Source organism: Crocodylus porosus, unplaced genomic scaffold, assembly GCF_001723895.1.
Source record: "Crocodylus porosus isolate Cpor-Errol unplaced genomic scaffold, CroPor_comp1, whole genome shotgun sequence".
Classification (NCBI taxonomy): Eukaryota; Metazoa; Chordata; order Crocodylia; family Crocodylidae; genus Crocodylus; species Crocodylus porosus.
The window spans coordinates 1,491,913-1,514,370 of record NW_017728929.1 but is presented as its reverse complement, the minus strand read 5'-3'; the positions used below and the strand labels follow the sequence as shown (position 1 = coordinate 1,514,370).

General features: G+C 42.7%; 1 protein-coding gene across 3 annotated transcripts in view; it reads left to right on the top strand.

Annotated features, from left to right (window-relative positions):
- The window catches only part of WDR33 (WD repeat domain 33), an 81,915-nt gene that overhangs the window by 43,768 nt on the left and 15,689 nt on the right, over positions 1-22,458 (top strand). For 2 of the 3 annotated variants that reach the window (XM_019542907.1, XM_019542909.1), the window contains exons 8-17: positions 9,198-9,324; positions 9,878-10,032; positions 10,209-10,287; positions 11,484-11,594; positions 13,239-13,333; positions 13,556-13,564; positions 14,232-14,318; positions 16,201-16,340; positions 17,529-17,681; positions 18,063-19,127. In XM_019542907.1, the coding sequence (XP_019398452.1) occupies positions 9,198-9,324; positions 9,878-10,032; positions 10,209-10,287; positions 11,484-11,594; positions 13,239-13,333; positions 13,556-13,564; positions 14,232-14,318; positions 16,201-16,340; positions 17,529-17,681; positions 18,063-19,127 (2,021 nt within the window). The remainder of the gene's footprint in view (positions 1-9,197; positions 9,325-9,877; positions 10,033-10,208; positions 10,288-11,483; positions 11,595-13,238; positions 13,334-13,555; positions 13,565-14,231; positions 14,319-16,200; positions 16,341-17,528; positions 17,682-18,062; positions 19,128-22,458) is intronic. The other variant, XM_019542908.1, reaches the window with a different exon arrangement.

Below are 22,458 nucleotides of genomic sequence, written 5' to 3'. Positions count from 1 at the left end.
AAACGTTTAGTTTTATATTTACTAGATAGCTGTCATAATGCAGCTAGTTGGTAGATAACAAAACTCAGAGTACATAGGTTTATCGCTGTTCTGTTTGTTCTCTCTTTGTGCATATAAGCACTGAGGTAATTGACTACCAAACTTAATGTACTACTATCAGTAAACTTCAGTACATGTATTGGACTGTTGAGTTGATATCCTGGGATGCATAAAAACAGGGCTGACATGATCACTTCTTTATAAAGCGCTTCTTATAATAAATGGAAAAGGCAGAGTTATTTCCTTACTCCTCGATTGCTTGTTATTGTACAGTGGTCAGTAATTAGTCTAGTAATTTAGAATGCGCCTGGTGCTATCCAGAGGAGTCAACAAATCATTTGCATAATTCTTGCTTGCACTGATGTGCCAAATCTGAACTGAAAAGAAGGCATTTTGCTAAACCACAGTACAAGAACATGCAGATATAAAGGCAGAAAATTGACTACTGCATTAGAGTTGAAACATTCCAAGTAGAAGCAGCATTTTTGCTGCCCTCTTTACTGTCCATGTATCAACCCTCCTGAATCTGATACACTCTCAGCAACTGCTTAATTTGATTCCTGGGTACATACACCATATTTTGCCCCTTCAGCCCAGCCAGCCCAGCTTTCACCCCAGCTAGCTCGTCTGTAAGAGGCACCAGGTATTGTGGTAAGATACAGGAAAGTGGCCTCTAGTATCCTGTTTGTCTCCAAGGCTTTGTCAGCATAGGTTGCACACATTGTCAGACTGATTGTCTACAAGTTTGCTGGTTCACTGTAGGAAACCTCTTGCATGCTTCTTCCTGAACGTCAGAATCTTTGTAATTTGTGGGAACCAATCCATTTACCATCCCTATTTTCTTCTGCAGTTAGCTAGGTTCAAATTGGAAAGGGAAGTAGGGAGTGTTTACTCATTAAATCTAACATCACCACTTAAACACAGTAAAGCAACATCATTATTGCTGTTATCTGGATCCTCATGTGGATGCATCCAGCTCTGTTGCATTTCAGTCTTTTGTTCTTCCAGTTCTCCATGGTATTTGTCAAAATCTCCTTCAGTGAAGACAGACAAAGATGTTAGAGAACACTAAAAAGCTTGTACAGGGTTTTCATATAGGAAACAGAAAGCACAGTCGATTAAAACTTTAACCTTTCATCTCAAGGATGTTTAAGTAATTTCTGTGTTATTTCCAAGTCACATGAAAACAGATTTTTAAAAGTATACAGTGCAGTCTCCTGTATGCCTCATCTTTTTAGTAATAATGTACAACTGTTTGCATAAATTAGCATATGTGAAAGCTGGAGTTTTTGGCAGCCAGTGGTAATAGTAGTTGAGCACACTGGCCAGCATTTTCAGACATGCATGCCTAAAATTTGGCTCCTAAGTCTGTGTGTACACATGTGATTGAAGTTGCTTGGTGATCAATGCTTCTTTAAAATCAATCACTCATGGGTGCTAAAATATGGATTTAGGAACTTAACTTTAGGCACCTATATTTTAAAGTATTATCCCTACCCCCACTTGGTTTAGGAAGTATTATGCATTTTTATGTTTCTGCTATAGTGACCAGTAGTGAAATAGTAATAGCACTCAGAAAGGAAGAGACTTTGGTTTATATTTGCTTTACATAGTTAATGTTTGATTTGCAGCTTTCTTTTTAATGTAGAAAGTTAAATTTTCATTTCATAAAGTTAACCAAATACTGGCACCAAAATTGTTTAGGTATCTTATTATGAAGTCACAGAATCATGGAAATTGCAAACCATATTAGTGACTGACAGAATTGTTATTTTATTATTCAAGTTACTACTACCATGAAAAGACATGCTTACAATTCTTTCTGCTACACAATGTCTTGATCTTATAGTTAGGCATTACTGTTTCTGTCAGTTACTCCTTTTTTCTAAATGAAAAAACATAAGAATTGCCATACCAGATCAGATCAGTGGTCTGTCTTGTCTGATGCCCTGTCTATAAGCTTGTTCCAACCTCCATTGAAGAAAGTGCCTCATTGGCTGGAGTTGATGTATCAGTTACTGTGACAATGGCCAGTTCCAAATGCTTTGGAGGAAGGGGTGAAGAACCCTCAATAGAAAGATATAGAATAACTTTCTCCTAGGAAAATCCAGGTCACCTTGTTTGTTGGTTTATATTGTGAAGCATAAGGTTGTAAGATTTGTGTTTTTATCCCTGTTGTTTGTTTAAAATATGTCCTGTATAATATTCAGTTTTAGAACCTTTACGTGTAAACACTGTTGTAAATAAACACCTTCTCTTCATTAAACAGCAAGTGTGTTGCTGCTTTCAAAATACCATTATATTAGCCAACAAAGTAATCCCTTGCACCATGAAAGTGTGTCTAGTCATGAATATTTTAATGTGAACAGAAACAGGTGACCACAGACTACAGGATGATCTCTTCTTTGTTAGGACACTAATTGTAATATCTGCCATCTATATTTCAGTGGATAATTGTGATAGTAAAGTACAGAAGCCAGATTTGCTTTTCAGCAGACATATTGGATCTCGTGCATTTAATAGTAGTAAAATGTTATCTTTGCCATTAAAGTAAGCAGACGTTACTGCAAAATGCACAGGAAGCAGTTATTGTGAATGAGAAGGTGACAGTCACTTGCAAGCTCTTTTTTCTTTCCTCATCATTTTACTGTCCTATACTTTGTGGTATTTAACTTGAGTTGGGCTCAAGTCTCTTTTTAATGCTCCACTTAAGATGAATGAATATGTTGCATACAGCTCAATGGTAGGTAGTATCTGCTTCTGTGGTGGGTTGTCTTGTGCACCATATACTAATCTACACAACATGGTCAAGAACTATGTAATCACAATAAACATAGTACGTTAGTTGTGTGTTCATTTTAATGAGGAAGTTAAATGTTAATGACATATTAGAAAACCATGTGCTGTTAGTTGTCAATAAGAAAAAATGGGAAATGGATTTCTTTTAGTGCAGTTTGGTAAATAGCTACTGTTAACACACAGTTGCCAATTGGTAAAAGGCTGTGTGTGTGTGTGTGTGTGTGTGTGTGTACACATACATTTTTATAAGTAGTTTTGAAGCATATATACTTCATTATTTATTGTTCTTATTACTTTGAGAACAATAATACAGTTCCTTATGTCTCTCTAATTCAGTTTCCATTATTTATTCTGCCACTACTGATCTGCCTAATATCAGGTTTTATGTACTTAAACACAGGTGTAGTTCTGTGGTATCTATGATGGGGTATCAATATGTATAATACATCCTGTGTTGAGCATGTAGTAATAGCGACTCTCAATAATATGCTCAGGGTAGTAAGAAAAACACTTCTACATAAAGTGAAATAAGAAATGTGACTCTATCTTCTTTGGTAGATGCCAGCATTAAATTGAAAAATATCAACCACACTCTGAAATGGTTAACACAATCATTTCTTCTTGTTTCCTTTTCTGCTTACTGGAATAAAAGAATATTCATTTCCAGTGAAGTGCTATTCTAAATCATTTCATGAAATGTAATTTCTATTTTAGATCTGTGCCCATCACCCATAGTAGACATTAAATCTGCTAAGTCTTGTCCTTGTTCAAATAGGATTTCACCAGTATTGGATTATGTTCCTCTGTAAAGGCTTAGCTGTACAAGGTGCTGAGCATTCTGGATTTCATCCAATCAAAAGTTTAAGCATTAACTTCAAGTTTAAATATGTGGGGAGCTCTGTTATTGCTAAACAAGTGCTTAGGTTTTTGCAGGGTTGTGTCCTCAGTGTTGCATTGTTACATGACTATACTTGAATTCTCTCACTTTACCCTGCCATATAGAATATATTGCCTATAGTATATGTTATAGCAGACCTTGTCAGTCATCTTTGAGTAATTCAAGTACAATGTCAAACATGCAGAGATTCTCACATTGATCTTTACACTGTGCTTCCTGTGATATTGGAGTGCATTCTATTAACACAAAATTTATACTGCCTTCTGCAGTTCTCTTTGAGATTCTGCTTGCTAATATGTGGTGATTTTTGTACAGGGCATTGGCATTGAAGAGTTAAGGACATGTAAATTCTAAACTCAGTTACAGAAATCCTCTTTTTTTCCCCCCTCACTTCTATTCCGGTCAGATCATCCTCTACAGTAGTTTGGGGTCAGGTTAACTTTACTCCTGCTTGGAGAGACATTCTTTATTAACCGTAATTAAAATGTGTATCTCACGCTTTCATTGCTTATCAGAATAACGTAAGAAAAATCTCATTTTGTTTAACAGCTTTTGACCTAATAATTTAATGGAATTGTAAGCCCTTGAAAAAATAGGGTTTGCATTCAAAGTGTAGATAAGACCTAGGAACAGAACCATGTCAACAATGTGTTAAAAGCCTTTTGCATTTCCTCTATTTTATTGTAGATGAATTGGAATCCTCCTTAGTTTCTCAAGACATCAGATTTGATGAGCATTAATGATCCAGCTGGGATCCAAGGAAGGAATATGGTGGGCAGATTAGGAAAAAGAAATTGCCTTGATCTCAGGCCAGCAAGATCTGGAGATGTTGTGAAGTCAGTATTTTTAACCCATTCAGCATAGGAAAGGGGACGTTTCCATTGCTTTCCTTCCATGCTCTAAAATAAACCAACATTGGATGCCTGTAGGAGGAGGACTGCTGTAATATGGAGCTTAGAACACAGGAAAGGAAATGGTGAAAAAGAAAGGGAGCTTTTAGGATATCTTCCAAGGGAGGGTAATTTATATAATACACTGGTATAAAAAAGGAAAGAGAATTGTCCTGCAATTAAGATTCTTACCTCATTGATTTACTAGCATTGGTTAAAGTTATCCATCTCTACCGTTCATTCCAGCAGAGAGCTTTACAGAGTTTTTGATAGATGTGAGGTGTTAATTTCCTAAACAAAATCTGTATTCCTGGCAGCACTAGAACATTAAATTAAGGGGAATCCTCATGATTACATATAGCATGACATTATCGTTTTGTAAATTTATAAGTAAATGAAGTGTCAGGTGATGGGATTATGCATTTATGTAGGTATGCTGGTCTTATTCATTTTCTTGTAGGAACTGAGTAGTTCTTTTGGGGGATGTATGCTGCAAAGTGCCAAATAAAAGTGAAAGTGGGAGGGTAAAATGTGGAGATATGTGAAAAAATCATGTATATGGAACTCCTTATATTAAAAAAAAAAATGATCACATCCTTTGAAAGGTTTTATTTTCTCACTAAGAAAATATTTGTGTAATGTAGGATCATGGTACAGAATATAAGCACATATACACAGTGATATAAAAAAGGGAATATTGCCCATCAGTGTTTGTTAAACAAAACAAACAAACAAAAATAGGTTAAAATGGTCACAAATGCACAAAATTACAAAACAGACTGGGAAAATCAGGTCTAACGGTGTTATTCCTAATGTTTGTGACATGCTACATTAGCCAGGTAGTCACTGCTTCAGAAAGCCCTACATACTTATACTTTGTCCTAGTTTTTTTTCAGTCTGTCACCTTTGTAACTGATCTTTATTGTTTGGTGGTCAGTTTCTTGCCAAAAATATTAAATTTGTACAAGTTGTACAACTTGGCTTATTGACTGTGTAAGAAGTTTCTGATGTGCTATTTTGTTAAAGCACCAATTCATCATTTTAAACAAGATTAGATTATACAAAGATAAATTTTTCTCTATAACAAAATAGTTTTCATATATGTTTCAGCATTTGTTTTGTAACCCTGTATACAGGTATTGAATGCATATAAATATATTAAATTTAATAACACATCCATCATATTAATTTACTATGTACTTGTCTTTTTGAAGGATGATACAGGCATTTAAGTGTTCCCTTTTACATGACACAGTTGTTGCAGGGAACAGTTTTAAGTCAGAGAATATTTACTTTTTCCATAAAACATAGATTCTGTTAAGATATTGGACCTCACTGTATAAGGACTTGAGAAAGATGAGCAACTAAAATCCCACACTAGGTGTGTCTCTTTCTCTTTCTGAGACACCTAAATGGCCACCATTACTATAGTATTTAAGCACTTCCCAATCTTCAGTATATTTATCTCTGCAACATCCCTGTGTTTTTTTAAACATGAGGAGCTGAGGGGGACAAATCACTGAGTCTTTCTCTGAAGTCCTACAGGAAGCCAGAGGAGAAACTTGGATATAGGTCTTCCAAATCCTAGACCTGTGCTCTAACCACTGAGCAATGCTTCCTCTTTTACTTTAAACGCATGATTTTCCATGTCGGGGGTGTCAAACATACAGCCTGAAGGCTAGATCTGGCCCATGGAGCCATGTCACTTGGCCTGCAGCATGAGTGGATGCAGGGCCTGCTGCTAATACCAGAGCTCTAGAGCCCCACTGGGATTGTATGTTGGCAGTGAGGGACAAGTGGTGGCTGCTTTAACCAACTCTGGTGCCTAAGAATTTTTCTCGCCACCAAATGTAGCAGCATATATCTGAAGTTCTGGAGGCCAAGTGCTACATGTCAAAGGGAAAATACCCCTTACTCTCTTTTCAGCAGTCCCGTTTCACCTAGGAACAGAGGGTCAACCTGGTTCCAGTCAGAGTTGGATGTAGTCTGCATTTTTTTAATGTTTGTGATGGCAAAGTTGGGTTTTCTGCTCTGATCAAATATTAATGGTTTCTGCTGTTAGCTACTCAGGCAGTCATTTCCTCAGTTGAAGCTCTCTGTCTGACCTGTCCTTGTCCTTTGAGGGTAAGTTGCCTCCCATGCTCCCTCCTTTCCCTCTCTTGTGTTGATTACAGGATGACAGTATCCACAAAGGGTCACCCTTAGTTGCTTCAGTTGAACATGGCATAACTGTCATGCTAGAGTGGCCCCCATAAGATATGAGATATCACATGCTTTATGATTTCTAGCGGGACAGGCCTTCCCAGCAGAGTGCTCACAAATTAGAGATTTATAGATTTCTAGGGTCAGAAAGGACCTATTAGATCATCGAGTCTGACCCCCTGCTCTGGGCAGGAAAGAGCGCTGGGGTCGGGTAACTCCAGCCAGGTGCTTTCTAATCTCCCTTTAAATGCCTCCAAGGTAGGGGAAACCACCACCTCCCTTGGAAGCCCATTCCATATTTTGACGACCCTCACCATAAAGAATTTTTTCCTGACGTCCAATTTAAATCTGCTCTCCTTCAGTTTATGGGGTTATTTTTAGTTTATTTACCATGTAGTTCACCATCCTGAGACCTGGATGTTACATATCTACACAAATTATGCCTCTTACTACTTTTCCTGTCAGAGGAACCCAGTGAAAAGCAGTTGTGCACCACTTCCCTCTGGTAGTTGGACCAATAGTTAATTAACTTGCAGGTCCTGGAAGCTTGAGGACCCTCCTCTTGGTTTCTCTTCTAACTCAAGAGAGCATAGGAGGAGAATTAGGCTCTTATCCAAGGATTCCTGCCTAGACATTCATCTGAACCAGTTAATGATTAATGCTGCTTCCTATGTCTTCCTAAAGTGGTTTTTCCTTTCATCTTGGGTAAAGAAGCTTCTGTACCCTTATCCTCCTTTAACACCAGCCAGAAATTAAGAGGAGAGAAAGTTGCTTTCTCACATTTGATTCGGGAGTGTTTTAATACCTGTCAAATTCACAGCCAAGGTTGGAAAGTATTGCTTTGTCTTATGCTTGTGACATTCAGAAAATTGCAATATATTCTAAGTTTTCAGAATCTGATAAGAGATGGAGTAGTCTATCTCAAGCTACACAAGCTTCTTAATACAGGCTCAAATCCTAACACAGCTCCTTCCACAAAAGCAAGATCCATCTCTTGTGCTGATAGAGAATGTCCACTTGAACATGTGCAAGTCAGTCAGCTGGACATAATTCTTCACCCTCTCATGTTCTTACTTACTTGATGCTATAGACCAGTGGTTTTCAACCTTTTTTCATTTGTAGACCCCCCTACAAAATGTTGATTGGAGGTACAGACCCGTTTGAATTATAAGTGTGAGTATTTGCACACTTTTGATTGATCATAATCATCTTTTGTGGACCCCTTAGACATAGTCTGCGGACCCGCAGGTTGAATACCATAGCCATAGAGGGTGAGTATAGATGGATATAGCAATTGTGTCAATGTCAAAGGAAGCTAGTATGCGGCTGCTACATCTGTATTATCTGTAATAACTGAAATGTAACAACTTGGCTCCAACTTTAAGCCTGCTTCGTTCAGGATCAAACTAGGGTGATTTAGCTAACTTGTATTCCTGCAAGATCATAACAGTGACATTATTACAGCTGGCATGCCCTTTGAACAGCAGCACCCCTTCCCTTTTGAAGTAGCTAAGAAGTACACTCACACATGCACACTTACTTTCCTTTCTCCTATGTGTTTGCACTACTGTTTTTTCTAGCATTGAACTGAAGTGAGTTAGCATGGAAAGAGATTGGAAAAATACATTATTTTTTACATCTTAATTCTTTTCCAAGTCCTGTAGTTCCAACCTAGATGTTTCACCCTGTTAGTATATATAACAAAGATGAAAATGTTTGTCTAATTGCGAGACTTAGACATCCCAAGCAACATACATTCTCTGACAAGTTAAGCCACTCTCTTTAAAGTGTTGCTGCCATGAGTTTAATTTTTTTTCTTACTCTATTTAATGCTTTAAAAAATGAATTTGTAGTTTGGACTTGCTTAAAGAACTTTGAAACACCAATTTATCAAGTAAAAAATGTCTTGGTACATAATCCTGTAGTTTCATTTCATCTGCTTATTTCTTGCAAAAGTTGTTTTGCAGCTTACTTATATGTAGGGTCTTTCCCAAAATATTTTGCTGAACTAAAATAATTTGGGCATGTATTTTGCCTTACCCATACAAGGCAAATCCTTCCAAAGTGATTATCAATATTTGGTATTGGTATTCATATGGTAGTTTAGGACCTATGGCTCAGAATACCAAGTCCTGCTGAAACTTCAGAGTTTTTTTAGGTAAGTGGAATCATATTTGTGTTTTTTAATTCAGAGGATGAAATCTGAGCAGGAAACTGTTTCAAATGGTTTGTAAGAAGAAACATGACCCAATATAAATAACTAGTGAAAAAAACTATTTTAAAAGTGTCCTAAATTCATGCCACATTCACAAATTGATAGATGTTTCACTAGTAAAATCTCTAAATCAGAGTGACTTTGTTTCCAACAGGGCATGGGGCAGATGTGAAGTGTGTTGACTGGCATCCAACGAAGGGGTTGGTTGTATCAGGAAGTAAAGACAGCCAACAGCCAATCAAATTTTGGGATCCAAAGACTGGGCAGAGCCTTGCCACACTGTAAGTTATGATCTGAATTGTGCCCATATCAAAAAGGGCGAAAGCTGCATAGAATTTTAATTATTTTATTTTGTTTTTAGCTCGGTCCCTGTTGAGGGCTGAGTTCTGTTCAGCCGTGGATAAATAGAGGCAAGCTTTCTGGCTGGGTCAGAAACTCCAAAGGCAAGGCAGAGATTGAGTTGAGAACTTTATGAAATGTTTGTTTATCCTGCCTTTGTTCACAAGCCTTATGTGTCCCCACATTTCTCATTCAGAGAGCTGAAGTGAGTGACTTTGCCTAGTTAATGCTATACCTGACCAATCAGTAGGAATTACTACCAGAGAGTAATAAGAAATATAGCTGCACAGTAGTTGCATGCACTGGCTCAATGTTTGCCACCAGCTCTTGTTAATGCTGCGAACAGAAAATCAAACTTTTGATCAGATTGTCATCTTCTTTACTCTGCTAGTCTGTCTCAGGCCCTTAACTTTGGATCTGGATGTTTTTGAGAGAGAGATTATGATGTGGGGACTGATTTCTAGCCCATTCATCTTTATCTACCTGTACTTCCAGACATGCTCATAAAAACACAGTGATGGAGGTAAAGTTGAACCTCAATGGCAATTGGCTGCTCACAGCTTCTCGTGACCACCTGTGCAAACTCTTTGACATTCGAAACCTGAAAGAAGAGCTCCAGGTCTTCAGGGGTCATAAGAAAGAGGCCACAGGTCAGAAGGCATTGTAATGCACTATAAATTGCATAAATAAATACAAAAAAAAAAAGAGAGACTTTTGTTTTCAGTTAATTAAATTAAGGTGAAAAGAATACTTGTTTAAGGCTGTTTAACACTTACTGCAGATTCTAGCATTGTATTTTCTTATTGTGATTTTTTTTGTATTTCAGCTGTAGCCTGGCATCCTGTTCACGAAGGACTTTTTGCAAGTGGAGGGTCTGATGGCTCTTTATTGTTCTGGCATGTTGGGTAAGTGGCATTTTCACTAGCATGATGGAGAGATGCAGTTCAGATGCTTCTAGATATATCCTGTTAATTGGCAATGTTGTTGTGTGCATATTGTAAAATACACCATATCTCTCTCTGAGGCTAAGGACAGACATTACACATAAACCAATTTAAGTGATCAGAAACTGGTTTAAACCTGTAACAGAACAGATGTTCAGCACACACAAACCAGTTTTAAAATGGCTGAAACCAGTTTGAGATCAGCCTAGTTGAATGTAGTATCAGACTTAACGGATTTGGGTCAAACCAGTTTATGCAATGTCTGTCCCAGATCCCTTCCTGGTATTACTTAAAACCAGAGTCCTCAGCATCCTGGATGCTTTGCAGCCCCGGGTGGGGCTGGGCTGTCTGCTCCAGAGCAGGGCTGGTCCTGCCCCTCTGCTCCTTGGCTCGAGTTCTGGCAGACTGCAGCCACAGCAGGGTCTGCCTGGCTTCCTCCTGTCCCGTGTCTCCCTCCCCCCCCTCCCCCCAACCAGGGATTCCCCCTCTCCTCTCCCACAGCACAGACTGTAGCCAGCATGTGGTATGCTAGCTAATGCTGAGAGGAGTCTGTATAAGGCAGACAGGACAAAGGCAAACTGGACAGTGTCTGCTTAGGGCTTTTTGGAGTGAATCAACAGCTCAGCTGGTAATGTCCTTCCATTCCTTCCTTGAACTAATGAGAGGTTTTTGTTTTCTTGATGGGCTGATAAATGCTCTGTTATCAACTCCCTGCTGTGTAACTCAGTGCTCTGTTATCAACTCTCTGCTGGCTCCCTGGAAGGTCAGCAAGGAGGGGGAACCCCTCCCTAATCAATGTGTCCTGCTGGGCCTGGCCACCCCCCCACCCACCCCCTTAGCATTGTGGAAGGGAAGGGAGGGCTGCTCTAGCACTCCTTCAGTCCTTATAAGAAGAATTTCCATTTCACTCTTATAAAGGTGAAGATGAAAAGGATGAAGTTTACAGCCTATATTGGAGCTTTTTAAAAAAAGTTTTGTTTAAAAAAATCTTCGAAGTTTCTTTCCTGGGAGTCTCAGAAAGAAGAGCCACACTTGAAAATTAACTGATAAATAAAATGAGCATCTTGTTGTTCAGTTGCTTGTAGTTTTCTACAACAAAAATCCCTTACATTGTATGTGGCAAAGTTTTATGTGATAACTGATTTTTCATGCTCTAGGGTTGAGAAGGAAGTTGGTGGAATGGAAATGGCCCATGAGGGAATGATCTGGAGTCTGGCTTGGCATCCTCTTGGACATATTCTCTGCTCAGGCTCAAATGATCACACCAGGTATTTTCAAGTGCTTAAAGGTTTCAGGGAATTCTAATACATGTTCTTTCCCAATTCCTAACTGTGAGAGAGAAAAGATCAATAAATCCAAATTGTTCCTGCAGTTGGCAAAGCAAAGTTGTGAGGTGATTAAGGTGTTTTATGGGAAAAGGTCTTACCTTTCACAGTTGACAGTAGAATTAGGGCACATCTATGCCATCAAGGGACTGAGTTAGGGTATATCATGGTGAAGCATGGCACATCTGCTCTGTTTAGTCTCCTTCTGAAAAATAATGTACCTTAGTGGGATACTTAACACAGACATATATGTGCACCCAAGACAGCCAGCTTATGTGTTTTAGGATGTAGCTCATGACAGGCTGGCCTCTGTTTCATTGCAGCTGTCCCCATCTCAGTCCTTTGATAGCGTAGACACCCTGAATATCTGCTCTCCAAGTCCTTTTGGAGGATATGTTTTAAAAAAAAAAAAAAAAAAAAGAGGAGCTAACATGTCTTTGTAGTCATTATACAGTGTCCCATGGAGCTTTTGAAGGGGCTTTCTTTAGTCTTTGACAAAAACTCTGGAGCAGAGAGGATTTGTAAGCAGGAAATAAATTATTCTGTTTTGGATGGAAAACATGGGGTTCAGGGAATAATAGTCATATTTTATAAAGGGCATGCATTTCTGGGCATAGAAGTTCATATTTCCAAGAATGATATCCCATCAGTGTCTGTGAAGGGTAAATTTGATTGGGCTTATTGAAGAGGATGGATGTATGGTAGTCTTAGTTTCATTCTATCAGTGGAGCAAGTCTGGCAGTTCTCACAGCTGTTCTCTATGAAGTGTCTTTTGATTCTTGATCACTAGCTTAATATGAGATGAGTCCTACTGTGTAATCATCACATACCTGGTATTTAAGTCCATTTTGAAGCCTGATGAGTAAGGCCTTTGAATACCTAAATAACAGGACTGTGTGAAGCTTTGGTCCCTAATTCAATTCGATGGAGATTTGACCTATTTCGGTGACTGAATCTTTGAATCTGAATCAAATCAGAGAACCCTTTAATTGCTCTAAATTGATTCAGAGAGATTCAGAAAGATTTGGACATAGACACAGCTTTAAATGTTTTTTCTGCATACCTCTAGGTAGCAGAGTCTCGTGAATGTTGTGATGCTGGGGTGGAAGGATTGCGGGGGGCTCCCCAAAGCGCTCGGCAGCAGACCCCGAAGTGGACCAGAAGCACTTCTGGTCCACTTCTGGGTCTGCTGGGGAGCGTGCTTGAGGGCCTCCCCACACTCCTGTGGGACACTCCTTCCACCCCAGCATCGCAGCATTCATGAGCTGCGCTGGTACCTCGAGGTATGTAGAAAAAACATTTAAAGCTGTGTCTATGTCCAAATCAGCATCGATTCTTCAGATATGGATTCAGCCAAATCGAATCAGGGACAGCAATCTCAATCAACGAATTGAATCATTGTCCGTGATTTGGGCTGGATTAGGCCAAATCGAATAGGGCCCGCTTCACACCCCACTACTCAATAATCAAGGTATTGTAATAGAATGCAAAAGTAAGGAGAAAGGGAGATCCTGCTGACAAGCAATAGTTATCCCCTTACCTTTTCAGAAATTTCATGGCACACTTCTTTTCATTTCATTTTGACAGCAAGTTCTGGACTAGGAATCGGCCTGGAGATAAAATGCGCGATCGCTACAACCTGAACCTGCTGCCTGGAATGTCGGAGGATGGAGTGGAATATGGTAAGGGTATTGCCATGAATACAGAAGAATAGAGGGTTGGTGTCAAAAATAAGCTTAGAACATTTAGGTTTAGTTAGATTTTAGCTCCTGGGCAGCATGATGAAATAATATAGGATTGGTTTGGCGATTGATTAGATAGTATTTTTTTTTTTTACTGGGATGATCTCATTCTCTATGATCCAGGGTCACCATTCCAACAATGAGTTTTCTTTTGTTCTGCAGCTCCAGGAGGTAGGACCAGCTCTGTCAATCACAGGAAGGAGGTTTGGCTCTCCCTCTGGGAAAATCCCCAGTTTGTTCTGCCTCCTGAAAACTTCAACATGTGACTTCAAGACCTCTCACAGTCCTGAGCTACAGAGCACAGGAAAACCTTTGAAATTATTGAACTTGCCTCAGAAGTCCTTTATCTTAAGCTTTTTCCCCTTCTAATTATTTTTCTTAGCAATGTCAGACCTTTAAGGGTTCCCCCACTTCACAGCATGCAGCAGCTCCCCTTCTGCTTCAGGGTGGTGTCCCTATCTGTTATTCTCATTGATTACATGCTCTTTGTACTCCATAATGTTCTTAGAATAGCATTTCCCTTGAATTATTTTTTCTGTACTTATTATAGTACAAAGTATTGGGGAAAAATGTTTCCTTCCCTGGTGTCTATCTGAGAAATAGTTTTGCTGAAGTGACATGTTTTCTGGTGTTTTGGGTGGTTTTACAATTTTTTAGCCTTTATTTTAATACCTTGCAGTTCATGAGCGGGATAAATTATTACCCAGCAAAATGTGAAATGTGTAAGCAAATCAGTTGGATAAAAAATGTGGGGAGACCAGAAGATAGTAAGACAACTTCCAGGAAAACCATTTCCAATGTAAAACTTAGATGATATCCATTTGTGTTCCATCTCTAGATGACCTTGAGCCCAACAGCCTTGCAGTAATCCCTGGGATGGGAATACCTGAGCAACTAAAGCTGGCCATGGAACAAGAGCAGCTGGGTAAGTGATGGAAATAATGCATAAGGCAGGGGCGGGCAAGTATTTTGGGCAGAGGGCTGCTTACTGAGTTTCAGCAAGCCATTGAGGGCCATGTGGGTGGCTCCGTGCATTGACAGGTGCCCCACCCCCCTGATTACCATCTTGAGACTGGAAGACCTGCCCCCCTAACCTTTGCCACCAGAAGTCCTTCCCCTTGCCCCCCAGAATTACTCCTTTCAGCAAGGGGTTTTGCCATCTCTGAACCAGAAAAATACCAAAATTTGTTCTAAAAATCAAACATGTACTACAACATTAATTAATTTAATTTCAGAAAATACTTTTGTCCTGATTTACTTGCATTTGTGTAGTGTACAGAGGTGATAGTATAGTAGCTTAAAATGAAGTCTTACTCTTGTACATTGTGGGAGGGTGTGAGGGGTGAGGGGGAAGGTGTGTGTGTGTGTGATTTGTTGGGGGGTGGATGGGTATGGGTTTTGTGGGGGACTGAGAGTGTGTGAGGGGAGAGTGGCTGGGGAGGGTTGTGGCTTGCATGGAGGGGGAAGGTTTGCCCACAGTCTCCCCCCCCTCCCTCCCATGGCAGGCAGAGCTCCCACCAGCACTCCTGCAAGCCCAGGCTCTGCACTCCTTTGACTCCCGGCCCTGGGGCACTGGCATAGGACCTGTGCTCCTGCTCGCTGCCACTTGCCCTCGTCTGCCACTGCTGCCCTTCTCCTGCTGCTTTCCTGTTCCCCCTCCCTCCCACCCCACTGATCACTCTGCACCATGTCCCAGCTACTCCTGCAGTCCCGGTGCTGCAGCTCAGAACCTCATGATGCTGGAGCGCAGTGGGTGGGGGGGGAGCGGGGAAATGGCTGCAGCAGATGAGGAAAAGGGGTAGCAAGTGGGCACAGGGAGTGCAGCGACAGCTGGGCGGGAGTTCAGGGCCCGTGCCGGTGCACTGGGGCCAGCGCCTGTGGGGTGGCAGGAGTGTGGGGCCTGGACTGCTAGGGGCTCTATGGAACCTGGCCAGCTCCCCCTCCCTGTTTGAGCAGTGCAGCCTGGACCCCACGCTCATGCCAAACTGCTCTGGACCCTGCCAGTGCTGGCCCTGATGCACTGGTTTGGGACCCATGCTCCCGCCTGCCCGGCTGTTGCTGCACTCCACGTGCCCACTTGCTGCCCCTTCCCCTCATCTGCTGCAGCAATTTTCCTACCCCTCCGCCCCCACCAGCTGGCTGGCATCACATGGTTCCCAGCTGCAGTGCTGGGACTGCAGAAACTGACCCAGCTGGCCCTGAGGACTAGGGCAATCACCCTTCTCTCTTATTTGTATTTTCCTCAGTGAGGGGAAGCAGTAACAGTCCCAGGTCAGAAGCTGCCACCAGCCCCTGCTAGGCAGAGGCTTTAAGCTGGTGCTCAAGGTGGGAGGGGGTTGGGGTAGGGTGGGGTGGGGTGGGGCTGGGCTGGACTTGCTGCTGGGTCTGTTTAGTTCTGTTGTCAGCTTCCCCTGGGTCCTACTGTCCCTGGCTCCTGTCGTTTTGACAGGCAGCCGGGGCAGATTAATATTAATTTTCTCAATTTTTTAGAGGCCTTGCAGGCTGGAGAGAATGGCCTAGTGGGCCAGGTGTCCAGCCCACAGGTTGTACTTTGCCTGCCCCTGGCATAAGGACTCATCTTAATAAATTGCACTAGCTGGCTCTTTTGTCATGCCTTTCATCTTTCTGTGGCATGGATGTTATGTGGGGAGATGGAATGAAATAAACAGATATGTCTCATAGAATTTTTCTGAAAGTCCACATGGAGAGATTTTCCTTTTTTGTTTATGTAGGTATTAAGCAAACTTAGGGGTATGAGGAAATCTTATTAAGTTGTGTTGATAATACTTCTCCTTCTCATGTTAAAGGGAAAGATGAATCAAATGAAATTGAGATGACCATCCCAGGTCTGGACTGGGGAATGGAGGAGGTGATGCAGAAGGACCAAAAGAAAGTGCCACAGAAAAAAGTGCCATATGCAAAACCAATTCCAGCACAGTTTCAACAGGCAAGTGCATAGTGGAATAACCAGGTTAAACTGATTTTTAGCTCAACATTCTGAACTTTAGATGTCCAACTTCTACAGCATTATGCAGTGGAGAATAATGTATTAAATCAGTGCCACATGACAAATATTTGTGAGTCAAGTAGGAGTGCACCGATAGAGATTTTGGGGGCTGATATTGATAGCTGATTTTTAAGGAGGCATATCGGCCAATACCAATTTGATTTCCGATGCAGCTGTGGGCAGCTGGTAAGTCCGTTCTGGTGGAACAGGAGCAGGGAGGCAAGGGGTGTGGGGGATCAGTTTCAGCGTAGCCCTGTTTCCAGTGCCACCACAAGCCCGGCATAGCCCCAGCTCAACATCCCACCTCCACCCACATACCGGGAAGAGCCAGGGCTGTGGTGGGCATGTGCTGGCAGCACTGGGAGCAGGGCTGCGGCAAAATTTGGGGTGGCTGCACCCCCTTTCATAGCCCCCTTCCTGAGCCCATCCCCGGTTGAGAAGAGTCTGACACAGCCCCAGTTGCAGCCTGCATCTGCAGCCCACCCCCCCTGTCCCGTGCAGATCCAGGGGCACCCCCCGCCCATGCTGTCCCAGAGTGCAAGCAGTGGCAGGAGCCACCCCCTCCCCCCACACTGAGCTGAAGCTCCATCCCCGCCCCAATCAGCTTGGGCAGCACCTGGCCCCTCCTACACCGCGGGGGGCATTGATCTGCAACCCCCATACCCCTTCCCTCCTCCTCCCCTTCCCCCATACCAGACTTACCAGCTGCACATAGCTGTCCATGCTGCCAGACTCTCCTTTTCGCTGCCTGCATGCTGCACTGTGACTGCGCACACACACAAGCATTTATCAGCCAAACTGTTGGCTGCATTGGGCCGATTTCTGATGCAGCCAATTTTCTTTATATCAGTACTGATCTGATATCAGACCGATGTATCGGTGCACCTCTAGATTCAAGTAGTTGACTAAGACCTTGCTCATCCCAGGTTAGCATCTAAATTAATGTAATGGAAATGTTCCATCCCTATCCAGTCTTATCAGCTAAGTATCTGAATGAGAACAAAACATCCCTAATATAACTTAGTCCGTCTAGTTTCAAAACATCTTTTTCCAGTAATGCTGTCCATGGCCTTGTTCAATGTATATCACCCTAAGTATCTGGATCTTATGCAATCACTATCCGTCTAGGCCTGGATGCAGAATAAGGTCCCTCTCCCTGCCCCGCCAGAGCCACTGAATGACAGAAAGGATGATATCAAACTGGAGGAGAAAAAGAAGACGCAGGCAGAGATTGAGCAGGAAATGGCAGCCCTTCAGTACACCAACCCACAGCTCTTGGAGGTTTGTAAAGAAAATTGAACTGTAGCAAATAATAGCAAAGTGTATTTATGTTAAGTATCTTTCTGAACCTGACTACAAAGCAGAAAGGCTGTTTTTTGCAAAAGTGCTTCCTAGATCTCCACAGAAGTTGTCTCATTGACCAGTGCATGGACTTAATGTGACATCGGTGGCAATGAGTCAACATTTCTATTAACTGAATCATTTTGATTTCCAGTCCTTCTCAGTTGCATTTCTATTTAACATTCAAGTCAAGAGCATTAAATATTATTTGCTTAAAGTTTGCTAGTCCTTGAGAATGAGAGAGTAATTTCTGGTTTCCAGTAATTCCTTATACATGTGTGCATGCAGCCTATTAAAAAACTGCTTTTTGTTTTCTGACAGCAACTGAAAATTGAGAGACTTGCACAGAAGCAAACTGAGCAAGTGCCGCAGCCACCACCTCCGGGAGGCTCTATGCATGGACCCCAGCCGTTCCCAGGACAAGGCCCAATGTCACAGATGCCTCAAGGATTTCAGCAGCCCCTTCCACCTCAACAGATGCCAATGAATATGCCTCAAATGGGACCCCCTGGTCCACAAGGACAGTTCAGACCTCCAGGACCGCAAGGGCAAATGGGGCCTCAAGGTCCTCCACTACACCAAGGAGCGTCAGGTCCACAGGGGTTCATGGGACCACAGGGACCTCAGGGACCACCACAAGGACTGACAAGGCCTCAGGATTTACATGGGCATCAAGGAATGCAGAGACATCCTGGCCCCCATGGGCCAATGGGGCCTCAAGGGCCACCAGGCCCACAGGGTAATTCTGGCCCACAAGGGCACTTAGGACCACAAGGCCCACCTGGGTCTCAGACTCATTTGGGACCACAAGGCCCACCTGGTCCACAAGGGCACTTAGGTCCTCAAGGTCCCCCTGGTGGTCAAGGAATGCAGGGGCCACCAGGTCCACGAGGAATGCAAGGACCTCCTCTTCCTCATGGAATGCAAGGAGCTCCAGGATCTCAAGGGATGCAGGGTCCTATATCTCAAGGGCCATTGATGGGACTTAACCCAAGAGGGATGCAGGGTCCACCAGGGCCCCGAGATAATCAAGGACCTGCTCCACAAGGGATGATGATGGGTCATCCACAAGAAATGAGAGGACCTCATATGCAAGGTGGTTTACTAGGACATGGTCCCCAGGAGATGAGGGGCCTGCAGGGACCCCCACCTCAAGGTGCAATGTTAGGACCTCCGCAGGAATTACGTGGGCCACCAGGTGCACAAAGCCAGCAGGGACCTCCACAGGGTGCTTTAGTAGGTCCTCAAGGAAGCATGCAAGGGCCACCAGGACCTCAGGGACAGCAGAATCCTTCAAGGGGGCCACATCCTTCCCAAGGCCCACTACCGTTCCAGCAGCAGAAAACTCCCCTGCTGGGTGATGGGCCTCGCGCCCCATTCAACCAGGTATCGTATTTTCTTGCATATAACAAGCCCCCAGATAGAAAACGCTCCATGTTTTGGGAAGGCAGAATGAAGAAAAAGAAGATATTCCCTTGAAAATACCAACAAGTAATTTAATATAATAAATTATAAAATGCAAAAAACCTTACGCAGAACAGGTTACAAAATGCAAAACACTACATGCAGGCACACATGTACCTCACATCCCTCATGGTAATATTGTGGCATGTGTCTACAACAGAAGCCAGCCTGTTGCAGCTAGTAGTGAAACACTGGCAGCTGCAAGGGAGTGGCGGGGGGGGGCTGTCACTGCTCCATTTAATCCCCTAAGCACTGCTACTCCTTCATTGACAGAATCTTCCTGACAGCAGCAGGAATAGCTGTGAAAGGGCAGGGGCAGGAGTGGGGGACAGAGGTGAAGCAACCTTATCTGATGCCCTAGGCAGAATGGGATGAAGGAGGGAGTGGGGAATATGTTGTCACGTAACTGCTGGAGGAGGTTGGGGGCGGAGGCGTACCTACTTCAGTCAGGGCTCTCTGACTGACCCAGGCTTTTGTGACCCAGCAGCAGCTTGGTGATGGGGGCTGCTCTGGGTCATTTGCAGTTCCAGCTCTGGATAGACTGCCCACAGTAGGTCTGTTGGTGTGGGTTCCACAAGGGACACACGGGTCTAGTACCCTGCTCACTGCTTTCTGCATTTGCTGGCAGCTAAACAGCATTACCATCTTTCCTTGCCATAGTGTTTACCCACACTTTCAGCAGATTGTTTTTGGAAAAAGTGTGGGTTCTAGGTGAGAAAATAGAGTATATTTGGGTTTGTGCAACACCAAAAGTATTAGGAATGTAGGCAGAATATGCTAGGTATTATAATGACATGATATGAGTCCTTTTTTAGGAAGAGCTGGGGTTTTAAAAGGTAGGTACAGTTACAAAATGATGATATGCAAGAGTAAAAATGAAGACATTAAGTAGTCACATAGTCTGGAACAGCAAAGATAAACATGGGTAAAGCGAGAATTACTGATACTGGTATAGAATGAATGTCTGATAAAAAAAGATCTATAACCTCAGAATAAACTCTTGTGATCTAATAAGGTACAGCATGGTCCTCGCACTGAACTCTTTAAATAGGGATATCCTGAAGAAAAGGAAGAAAGAAAGAAAAAGAAATTCAGAAAAATTTAATTTGGTCCACTGAACAAAAACCATAAAAATTAATTTACTTTAGTGTTTTTTTGGCTAGGAAGATGCCTCTTTTTGTGAGTATCTAACTTCAGGTATGGAATGCCATACTCCTTTAAACTAAAATTTGTGATGTGTATAGTCAACTTTAAGGTGAAAGTTTTGAGGGAATATTTTGAAAAGTTTCAGGTAGCCTCTTTAAGAAATTAATTTTTGTTGTTAATTGTAACTCAGGTGACTAAGTAGATTCTTTTTACCACTTCAGACTGGTATGGATTTTACTTCACAGTCAAGTCCAGTCTCTTCCACAGTTTTACTAACTTTTCAGTACCACACTAATGTGATGTCACTAACATGAAATAAATAGAGCTATATTTGTTCAACTGGTTGAATTTTCTGGTAAACCAATATAATTATTAATTGTACCTTCAAATAAAAGACCTTATCTTTTTTTTTTTTTAAAAAAAAAGGCAAACAAAACAGAGGAGGATTAATACAACATTAGGGCTGAGATTTTAGAAGTACAAACATTATTAAATCAAAACTTAGTTTCCAGAGCTGTAGTTCATCCAGTTTATACAAGTCATTATTGTTTATGGCAGTCATGTCAAACATCAAACCCACAAGCTGGATCTAATGCTCAGAGGTGGATCATGTGGCCTGTGGGGTTTCATGAATGTGGGTCTTCTAGCCAGAGGGCTTCCCACTAGGCCTGTGCGAAGTGCCACGTATTTGCTGTGGCTTCAGCCAATTCAGAAGGGACAGTGATTTGATTCGGTGATTCGAATCACTGTCCTGATTTGATCTCGCCCATTTGGATCTGAAGATTCGGCACCGGTTCAGAGATTCGGCCATAGACTAAACAAGCAGCAGTCCTCACCGTGCTGGACACATCTGCCTCCAGCTGGTAAGTCTGCTGTGGTGGGCGGAGGGAAGGGGGGGGGGTGCAGATTTCCAGCCCTGGCTCTGCCCACCCTGCAGAGCACAGTGGAGTGGGGGCTATGAGGGGGTGCAGCCACCCTAAAATTCCCCATAGCCCCTGCTGCTGGCCCCTCCCCAGTCCAGGTGCACATGCTTGCTGCTATGACCTGCCACTGCTCGCCCAGCTGGGATGAAGCCACAGCTTGTCCGGGAGGTGTGGGGAGGCTGGGTGAGCAGCAGGAGAGCATAGCTCCCACTTCCAGCACCTTCCACTGCCCATGCAGAGTACAGCCCCACTTCCCGAGTCCCATGCCTCCCCACTCCCAGCTGGGCAGCTTGTCCCAGCCCCAATCCCTCCCTCTCTGTCTGATCTGTCTCCCACCACACCCCTTCCCTCCGCCCACCACAACAGACTTACCAGCTGAAGATAGATGTGTCCAGCGTGGTGAGGACTGCTGCCTGTTTAATGTATGGCCGAATTTCTGAATCTGCACTGAATTTTTTCCAATGTGATTTGGACCTTTTAATTGGTCTCCTGATTCTATTTGGATTTGGAGTTTTGGGTGCTGAATCGGGCCAAATCACCAAATCAAATTGACTAAAGCTTTGCACAGCCCTACTTCCCACTGCACCTGCCAGAGCCACCATGTTGGCATGAACCAGCACCCAGATGGCATTAACCAGCACTACCTAGTCCCCTTTGCCTACCTTTGAATTTATGTTTTTTGAGTCAAAATTTGGTGGCAGTCAGGGGTGGAAGAAGGGGCATGAGCAGTGGTGGCATTAACTCTGTGGGTGCTGACCGTGTCAACAAGTGGTTCTGGCAGGGAGTATGGCTTGCTCCTAGCTGCTGGCAGAGCATATTTGTCCACCAACTGACCTTAGTTTGATACTCCTGATGTGTGGAATTCAGTTACCTGTGATCATCTGAATTGCCAAGCTTGAGTATGCATACAAATAAGTATGTTTGCGTAAGGACCTTTGTACAGGACTGTCTCTTTAGCGTCTTCCCTGCCGTTAAGGGAATGGACACACGACGCAATCACAACAGAAAGATTTATTACAGATTTTACTCCGTGTACATTTACTCCATAGCAAGGGTTGGATACATATCAGTACTTCCTAGCTAAATGCCCACATTAGGTACTAATATAATACCTGCCCAGAGATAGGGGAGCTGGTCCGCATAGAACAAACAGTAAAATGACTAGGGGAGTGGACACAGAGACA